The sequence below is a fragment of the Phoenix dactylifera genome, chromosome 13, assembly GCF_051530095.1.
Source record: "Phoenix dactylifera cultivar Ajwa chromosome 13, Ajwa_hap1_PhDact_Kaust_v1.1, whole genome shotgun sequence".
Taxonomy (NCBI): Eukaryota; Viridiplantae; Streptophyta; class Magnoliopsida; order Arecales; family Arecaceae; genus Phoenix; species Phoenix dactylifera.
Window position 1 is genome coordinate 21,476,245 of NC_143202.1, and position 9,958 is coordinate 21,486,202.

The 9,958-nt window shown below is 41.5% G+C and overlaps 1 protein-coding gene across 8 annotated transcripts in view; it reads left to right on the top strand.

The window, feature by feature from the left end:
* The window catches only part of LOC120112181 (putative ribosome biogenesis protein RLP24), a 30,079-nt gene extending 20,128 nt beyond the window's left edge, over positions 1 to 9,951 (top strand). Inside the window, exons 1-8 of one of the 8 annotated variants that reach the window (XR_016398208.1) lie at positions 3,496 to 5,969; positions 6,055 to 6,165; positions 7,129 to 7,242; positions 7,345 to 7,481; positions 7,599 to 7,778; positions 8,320 to 8,385; positions 8,486 to 8,855; positions 9,436 to 9,892. Coding sequence is in view for 4 of the 8 variants with exons in the window: in XM_089926953.1 (XP_089783079.1) it covers positions 6,085 to 6,165; positions 7,129 to 7,242; positions 7,345 to 7,481; positions 7,599 to 7,767 (501 nt within the window). In the remaining 4 variants the exon portion in view is untranslated. Of the gene's footprint in view, positions 1 to 412; positions 552 to 3,383; positions 5,970 to 6,054; positions 6,166 to 7,128; positions 7,243 to 7,344; positions 7,482 to 7,598; positions 8,072 to 8,319; positions 8,997 to 9,435 lie in introns of those variants that run through there. The other 7 variants (XR_016398207.1, XR_016398205.1, XR_016398206.1 and 4 more) reach the window with 7 other exon arrangements.
* The last annotated feature ends 7 nt before the right edge of the window (positions 9,952 to 9,958 follow it).

The window sequence follows — 9,958 nt, forward strand, 5'->3', positions numbered from 1 at the left end:
GCCTCCATTCCCAGCAGAGGGGATCGCGGGCCCGCCGGCCCGCCCAGCCCGTCCAGCCCGGTCTGAAATTTTTCGGGCTTGGACATTGAAAAAGGGCTCATTGGTCGGGCCTGGGCAGAAAAAACGGCTCGACCAAAAAAATCGGGCCGGATCTAGAAACTTTTAAAAATTGCCCGATTCGGCCCGGCCCGGCTATAAAACACTGTTATAAAATATAATATATTAAAAAAAATTAAGAAACCCTAAAACTAAAGTCCTAAACCCCCCCCTCCCCCTTCCCTCGCTGAGAGCAGCCGCCACCCCCCCCCCCCCCCCCTCGCGCCGTCCCTTTCCCTCGCTGAGAGCCGCCCCCTCCCTTTCCCTCGCTGAGAGCCCCCCTCCCTCGCTGAGAGCCTGATAGCCGCTCCCTGTAGCCGGTTTCCGCCGGTTTCCCTGTAGCCGCCGCCTCCTCTCGGTATCGTCGCCTCTTCAACGACCGACCGGCGGCTCTTCGCGTCCTTCTCCCCCGGACGGCAACCTCCGCGGCTCCGGTCACCGACTTACAGTCACCGGTAAGATTTTTCTCCTCCTCCTCCTCCTCTTCGAGCTCGATCCCGGATGGATTTTGTTTTGGGTGGACCGGTGGAGACTAGAGAGAAAGAGGGAGGAGGGATTTGGTTGGCTTGATAGTTGATACACACGTCTGAACTCTGAGGAAGGGAGTGATCTTTCATCCCTTCTCTTTTTTGGTTTTGGTCTTGGTTTTCCTTCCCTCACATTGCTCCGGTTCCGGCTGGGCCATCAGGAAGAAAGATCGGGGGATTGGAGATGGACTTCTTGGAGGGTGGAGATTCTTTTAATTTTCTCCTCTTGGTTTCTTTTCCCCTGACCTGAGAATCTCAGGGAGCGGCTATCAGGCTGAGATGGGCTCCTGATCCCTTTTTTTTGTTTCATATTTATTTGTTTTTACATTTTTTTGGAACAATCGGGTGTCTTGGGAGCTAAATAAAGGTAGAAAAATACATCCAGTTTTAGAGAGCCCATTAAGCTGTTGGGCCATTTTGGCTCATTTCTAGATTCAAAAAAAAAAAAAAAATCCGGGCCTGTCAGGTCGGGCCTGGGACCAGATTTATAAGGTTGGGTCGGGCCTGGACAAAAATTTAAGCCCGACAGTCGGGCTGGGCCGGGTCTGGGCATAGCCATCGGGCCTAATTTCTGCTATAGAGCCCGGCCCGGCCCGGGTTTTGATCAGCTCTAATTCCCAGTGATCTTAAAAATCTCCGTCCATGGCTCTGTAAAGGACCTGGCTTGGGTCGGGCTCTGCAGTAGAAGTTAAGTTCGTTGCTTTTGCCCAAGCCTGGCTCGGCACAAATATCGCACTTACATTTGTGCCTGTTAGGGCTGCAAATGGGTTGGGTCGACCCGTGATCCGATCCGACCCGACCGACCCGTTTAAGATCCGACCCGACCTGAATTTTAGGACCCGCGGGGCCGGATCGGGTTCTAAATTTGGACCCGTTCTATTTTTCGGATCGGGTCGGATCCGTCTAATTTCGACCCGCACCCCGACCCGGCCCCGCCCAATTTTTTTGGATCAATTTTTTTAAGGCATGCAGGCCTGCAGGGCAGCAGGGCCATTGGGCCGCAGTGCTAGGCCCGCAGCCCGCAAGGAAAGTAGAAGCGGATGATATATAAATCATCCGCTTCACCGAATCACCGCTTGGACCCCTTCCTCCCTTTTTCGCTCTCGTGCGGCCGTGCCCTAGGTCTTGACTCTTGAGCTTTGGCGGAGGATCATCTGGAGGAGACGAGGAGTAGACCGCTTCCGTGCTCGGTGCCCTAGATCTCCCGTGCGGCTGTGCCCTAGATCTTGAGCTGCGGCGGAGGATCATTTGGAGAAGAGTAGACCGCTTCCGTGCTCGGTGCCCTAGATCTCCTGACTTCCAGCTCCCCATTCCGCGGATCTCCCTCTTTTCATTCTTCAGCGTCCCAAGGTATGTCCCTCCTCCAGTCCTCCATATTTTTTTTAGCATAGGCCGGGAGGAGGTTCCGGCGAAGGGGCCTTATCTTGTAACAGGGCAATGACGCCGGACTTGAGGGAGAGGGAGAGGGAGAGGTGGGGGTCGTCGGGGATAGTCGGGAGATTTGGAGGGGCGTGCCAGGCCTACTTATTTTATTTTCTACCAATCTGTGAGATCTAACCTAGTTTGCCCATTTTTTTTGAGATCTAATCACAGTTTTCAAGATTCTATATGCACGACATTCTCTCTGCTAAAGTCTTCCTTGATCTGGTTTTGAACAGTGCTGTGGTTTTTTTTTTTTTTGCATAACTTGTGATATTCTGTAAGAGGACGGGTTTATATACGATCTATTTTCTCATGAAATGACAGACAAATTTGGATTTGTTACTTTTATCATTCATCAGAGTTTTCCTCCTTCCTAATATTGATTGACTTAAGCAAAGTTTAGGTCCTTGGGTCTTGACGGGAGGATCCATATAGTAGGGATTTCTATAGTTGGCTTTGCATGCTATAAATTATGAAAAAAAGATGACATGGGTGGTGGAGAATGGATACGCTATAAGCCTATGAAGGTCCCCATGACAAGTGTTTCATTTTATGGCGTTCCACTTCATAAAGCTGCAAATGCCAAGTTGCCATTATTATATCGTTGGCCATTTTGCTTCCAATAAGAAGATGCTCTTATTGGGAAGCTAACCCATTTTGCTTGCAGCAACAGCTTGTCTTTGAATTCCTTTAACCAGCTTTGTACAAGAGTAAAGCTTTCTGTGGAAGTCATTAATTCAAAAAATGCTTAGATTGTCCGTATGCCTATATATTAATTAGCTCCTGCTAGTGTAAGTGTGTAACTATTCAATTGAAATCTGTACTCTCAAGTTGAAGTTTGTACTCTGAAGAAGGAATTTATTTATTTATATTTTTGGTGGCAAATTTTTGTCCTTATAAAAATTTAAAATATTTGTTACTTATTCAGTTATTTGTCATAGATATACATCGTTATTAAGCTGTTAATTTTTTTGTTTTCTGGAAAAAAAAGGAGAAACCTTTATTTTCACGCTTCCAGGAGGAATTGTTGAGCTTGCAAAAGGCTTCACCTGATGGTGACTTGGTGATGGCGTATTGGAGTTGACAAAATATTGAATTAAAAATACAAATCTGACCCGGATCCAATCCGGACCCGACCAGACCCGGACCCGACCCGAATGACCCGTCGGGTAGGTATGGATCCGACCCGACCCGACCCGTTTTTCAACCGGGTCGGGTCTGGGTCCAAAATTAGGACCCGAACATGCAACCGGGTCGGATCGGGGTAATCTAGGACCCGACCCGACCCATTTGCAGCCCTAGACTGCATGTTGGACTGATAGATAAGAGCCACAACCTGCGAGGCCCAGAGCCGGCCCAACTCTCCGCCTCTGCCCGATTTCGGCGTGAGGTCCACCAAGTTCTCACTTCTCCTTACTTAGGGTTTAGGTTTGTCATTTGTGCGCCGCCCGAGCTCTATTCCCTCCCTCCCTCAGTGTCTCTTTCCCCTCTCCTCTCCTCCGGATTCTTCGCCTCCCCGTCGAATCCTCTGCTCTACCAAGGTAAGAAAGATCCATCTTTTCTTCTTTCTTCCCTTGATCTTTCCTCTCTTCTTCTCTTTCTTTTCTCTGTTCCTCCCTTCTTCTATTCTCTGTGGGGTTTATCCTAGCTTCTTCTTGCAGATCGTTATCCCCACCTGAACGGAGACCCCTCGTCTCCTCGACACATACTCCCATACCCCCGATCTGGCGAGTTAATTACCAGCCATCGAGCCTCCATCTCGCTCTCTCGGATTCCATCCACGACGAATCCGTGCCCTAAACCTAAATCCACCTCCGGAGATCTCATCCCATCTCTAACCTCCGCTGTTCCATTCTTTCTCGGTTAAAAGAAAGCCGAAATAGGAGGGTCAGTCGGTTCCCACCGCCAGTTTGTTTTTTCCAATTCTTGTTCCGACCGGCAAATCCGCCGCTCTTTTCTTCTTTTCATCACCCGCATCTCAATTTCTCGTTGTTTTCCCCTTTCCATTTTGTCTTTTCTTTTCATCACCAGCTTCTGTTATGTATCAGTTCCGAATTCTAAATCTTAGTCTTTAGCAATTCATCTTAGCAAATATAGTTTGCAAATATGAATAGGCACTGGGTTTTAATGGATCGATTCGAAAATGATATCCATTGTAACTTTTGAACATAGAAGGAAGTTTGGTGTACAACTCTTTAGATTGCTTAGTTCAGTATAATTCAGATTGGATTTTGCATTCAGTTGAGCTTGTCCATTGATGACGAAGGGGAATTTTATTGCTCCTATGTGAATGTGCTCACTTTGATATGTCTTTTTTGCCTTTACTGATTGTTATCTTTATGTATGAGCAAATGTCTGTGACATCAAAAGGGCATGTACCATACCATGGTCTTGCAGTATAGATTATAGACAAATGTAGGTTGAAGTTTTAGCTTTGTTGCTGCATTATATTAGTTAACACGTGATGCTTGTATAACCTTTTCTTTTCTTCTTTTTGTTGGTTATATAACAAAAAAAAAAAAGAATGATAAAGTTTTTACTTAGTTAAGAGGCACTGGTGTTTTGCTTTCCATCTTTTTGTCCTGCCAAGATCCAATCTTATTGCTGTTTTTCTTGAGTATGCTGAGAATAATGCTATAGTTAGGAGGCTGAATGGGTTGATCTTAGGCTCAAGAAATATCATAAGGGCCTGTATTATTCATGTTGTTTTAAATAGTGGGAGAATATTTCTTTGCCCTAGACCAGGATTCTAATAGAGACATGCAGATGTTTGTCTATATGTCTGACATCGGTTAGAGAATTCTTTACTTTTAGCATTAATGCAAACCAAACTGTAATTCAGTTACTTGTTATAAGGCAAACTGTCTTGTGTTCATATAGTTAATCAACCAATATTCAAGTCTTTGTTGGAGATTTAGCCATCTAGAGTCAATTGATAGTGAAACATATACATTTGTAATCAACAAGTCCAACAGTTAACCCCCCCCCCCCCCCCCCACCAATCCCCCCTCTTCTTCTTGTCTCTCTTCTGGTTACATGTTCTAGCAATCTCTAAGATACTGTTGGATGTATAGTTTTACTAAAACATGTAATAAACATTATTAAAGAATGAGTTTTACTTTAAAAGGATATTTGGTTGGAATTTCCAAGACGTGTTATGAATTTTAATCACATAATCTGACTACTATGAAAAACCAGGGGACCATGATTGTGCAGGATTTACTTGATGCAGGATCCATGATTGTGCGTGATTTACTTTCTTACTCACCTAAAATCCTTGCTTTCTCTCTAGGTTCTCTTCCTTTTCATCCCAAAACCCTTGCTTCCCCTCACATACCTCATATCTTCGACTGTAGGATTCACATATCCTTTCTTATGCTCCAAACATTGGCAAAGATCAATTCCAGCAGTATTGATTCCAACTTCTATCGAAAGATTAGGCACCTTGATCTTTATGATTACATATTTGGAGCTCAAGATTAACGTTTCTAAAGTATGCATTTAGGGCTCAGATTTTGTTCTATGTTTGGAGATCAGGTTATGATCCTTCCACAATATGATCTCTATGAAACATGCTTTTATGATTGAGTTCACGAAATTAGCTTTTTTTGATTGTGTTTGCTCCTAAATCTTTGCTGCTACTTGTCTTGCTTCTTCAATTACTTGAATGAATGAGTTCTTGGTTGTATCCTCACCATCTCCTTCTCACCCCCTCTCCCAAAAAAATAATCATTCTTTGGCCATTTTATGGTTTACGGTATCAATGAAGTTCATCTCTCTCCTCTATTTTTGACTCGATCATCTTAGTTCTTTTTTTGGTTAAATTTTGAGTACCTGTTCACATTACTCACGCTTTTAACAGCCTAAGTTTGATGATAGTAATCACCCTGTATAGCACTTCCTTCTCGCTATTTTATAATCATGGTCAGTAGTAACTGGACTATGATGGAATCAGATGATGACTTTTAATAACTTGTCTCATATATGATTTTGTTCTAACTTATTGCAGGATATAATTGACACTTGACTCAAATACAAAATGAGATTAGAGAAGTGTTGGTTCTGTTCCTCAACCATCTATCCAGGGCATGGTATTCAATTTGTTCGCAATGATGCAAAGGTAGGCCCTATATCTCTGATAATTTCCTGTAATAATATTCTAAACTCTCTTTGTTCCAAAGAGAAGTTGTTTTTATAGATTGGAGTTTTTTATGTTCTTGTATGTAATATGCTTCACAAATCTTTATACCAGACAAAGATTTTCATGGTTTCTGGTCTCAGAATGCATTATTAAGTTAATTTTATATAATAGACTTTTGATATTGCAAGTTTTTGGCTTGGGGATCATTTAGTGATTGTATACTACATCTTGCTATACGTATATATGTAATCTATCAATTATGATAGTCTGGCCTTAACCCGGCCTTGATCTAACCGTAATGCATTCCTCCCCTTTTGAGGCACATATTCTTCCGTAAACTATCGGATTTCCATTTATCAGAAAGTGGTGCTGACAAATTAACTATAGTCTATCATTTTAATATCATTAATTTTTGATTCCTGTGTTGTATCATGAGCAATGCTACATATATTATGTCTGTAATGTGGCGTAATACAAATTTTGATATAGGGTAGCATATGTATCCGAACTTGCTAGGTAAGGTGAATTAAAAGGGTATCAATTGCAAGGCATCTAGGCAGCTGCTTGGCATCAGTTTGTAATTAGATCGGTATATTTGAATGAGGAGTAGCTGACATGGAAGTAACATTTAAAATTGACTGGTTAGTTAAAGTAGCTTATCATGTGAAGGTTAAGCAGATATAAGATTTTTTAGCACTCTAACAGGGATATATTTCTGATTTAGATAAAAAATGTCAGCATAGCAATGACCCAAAAATAGGCGAAGCCAGTATGCTGCACTTGACCGCAAATATAAACCATATTTTATGTGTTTGGGTTTTCATACGTTGATGGTTTGGTTGGTTTGTCAAAAACTTTTGCATGTATGAGCATGGTATTCTTATTGCCTAGTACATTCTTTTTGGCCCCTATGATAGTATTTTGACCAGCATCTTTCTGCAGATCTTCCGATTTTGCCGATCCAAATGCCATAAGAACTTTAAAATGAAGAGAAATCCTCGCAAGTTGAAATGGACAAAGGCATACAGGCGATTACATGGGAAGGATATGACACAGGTAATAAATGTGGCAGGAGCATTAATCTTCCCTATACATCCTCTCATGGCCCTTAAGCTGTTTTAGTAAATCCAATGTCTAATGATTGTCATTCTTCTCAAGGATTCGACCTTTGAGTTGGAGAGGAAACGCAACAGGCCTGAGAGATATGATAGGAATGTTACAGAGAGCACACTAAAGGCCATTAAGAAGATTGACAAAATCAGAGTGGCTAGAGAGGCTAGACACCATGCTATGAGGTGGGTTCCTTCTGCAACATCTAGTGTGCTGTCAAAAAGATGGATGTGCTGAAATCATTTCCTCTTATACCATAACTCTTCAATACATATTCTAATATGTTATGGAAATTTTCATAGGATGAAAGGCAAGAAAGCCATTGAGCAGCAGGCAGCAGCTAAGGAGTTGGAGCAGAGCATTCATTTGGTCAAAGCACCCGCTGCCATCCAAGAGGATCCATCCCTCACTCTTCCAAAGATGAAAATAAAGGTTTCTCAATCACAAGCGGAGGACCGCATGGAAGAATAATGTGAATGCAGGCAATCCTCTCACATGGTGGCATAGAAAACTCAATTCAACACCTTCTTATGCTATGATTAGTTTATTAAGGGTGCCTGCGATTGGTAAAATGCAGTCCTTGATAGGATGGAACATTAGATGGATTTATCCGCTTAGCTGAAATTATCATATCTGTTTTGATAGCTTGTTGGTTATTATTTGTTGTGATGAAGGAAGCTTCAAGAAGTGATCATATTCAATAGTACATTGGACTTGATGAAAATATATCTGTATTTTGCATGTTATTAAGCATCGAGAGAATGGTGGTTCACTGATTGCTATGATCTGCAAGTGTGGCTTTGTTATGTTGGCTATGGATTCACTACTGTTTAGTGCAGCATGATTTGCATTCTAGACTATAGTAGTAGGAAACTTTTGTTTAGAATGCCGCACCTGCATTAGAATCTCTAACTAAACTTGCTTCTATTCTTGTTATGCACTTCTTATTTCAATTTTTGATCTTTTTTTAACAAAAAATATTATTTAACATAATCTGAATTTTCTCCAATCCTCTCTTTCTAGATCCTCCACCCTTCTGTTCTGCTGAGTTCGAAGCTATTGCAGCATTGGCACTCAAAATAACTTCTGGTCTTTGCCTAAACTAGCTTTGTGCTTTACAATTACATGCTTAGTCCTGTGATTTTTTTCTCAGAACAATGACCTCATTGTTTCCCTTCTGTTATCCCAGCTTACTGAAAGCATTGGGTTGGTGAAATTTGAAGTGAAGAAGCGCGAATTCCTTCTTGTATCTGCACTAGAGTTCTATCTGAAAGGAGAATTGAGCATTGCAATGGACTCCATTTTTGTAGCTGGCTTGGTTTCAGCGCTTCCTTCAGGACTCATTGCCATGGAATTGTTAGTTGACGATGATCTCTTTTTCCTCTCTACATGGAAAAGGGAAGGGCAAAGGCCCCACAGTGTTTAATAAGGAAGCCAAGTACAAGATAGTTTAAGGTGGTATAGGAATATGAGGATCGGAACCTGAACTTGTTCCAGGTAAAAGAGGAGCGTCGCTATAGTTCAAGGGATGATGATAGCACCCTTTCCGGTCTCAAAAAGTAAAAAATCTCATCAGCCTCTTTGCTAATCTACAAAGCCTACTTACCACTGTATGCACCGCCTTTTGAACCCCATGACTTAATATCCCTTGTTTTTTTCCCCTGGGGAGAATAAATATAGGACTTGTTTGGTTCGCAAAATTTTTTCTCTCATTGTAATGTTATTTCTGAAAAGCTGATGCTAAAATATATGATGCATGGAAATATAGTTTTGCATGTTTAATTGACCATAAAAGAATAAAATATTTTAGGATGGCCTATATTTGAATAAGCACCTACTTTTTATTAAAATATTCGTTATCCCTTTAATAAAAAGAAAGCACTATTCTATCTTAAAGCTTAAACATATTTTTTAATAAAAATTATTCCAATTCCGAGTTGGTGGAAATTAAATTTTTCCATCTCTTTTTTTTGAAAATTATAAGTATTTCTTCATTTTCTCTTCGGCCATATTTTCCTCCTCTTCCGGCAAACCAAAGGAGCCGGTATTTACTTTATTAGTCTGACAAGATAGGATGAAGTATGTTATTCCTATAATATCGGCAATCATCTTTCTCACGATTGTTTTAAATCAATGCAGAAAATTACCCCCCCCAAAAAAAAAGGCAATGCAGAAGAGAGTACTAGGATACGGGGACAAATTATTTTTAGATCAAAAGATGGTGGCACCAGGTCGCCAATCGAAGGATAACCAGGCCAAGTTTTATGTGGTTTTATCCCCAAAGTTTCCAAAGCTATCTACTAGATTCAAGTCTTTAATCCTCTTTGGCGGCTACGGTCATCAGTATGCTCCACATGGAGCCACAGCAATGGACTAAGGGCATCTATTGTAAGTTTTGGTAATATGGTTCGGCTTCTAACTTCTAAGAAAGCAGCGTTAATTACCTCTGAACTCTGGAGAACATATACCACCAAGCTTTCATTAGAGAAAGGCCTCAGTCGGTAGGTTTTGCAGCATAATAGCATGGTGCTAATAGGCTAAGTTAATGCACCAAGGGATTCTGTTGCTGTAGCAATATAATCTTATTAACATGTAATGAAGTTGTTAAAATGGGCTCAGAGAGCATCCAGATTAATGTTCTCATTATGAAAAAAAGTCATTG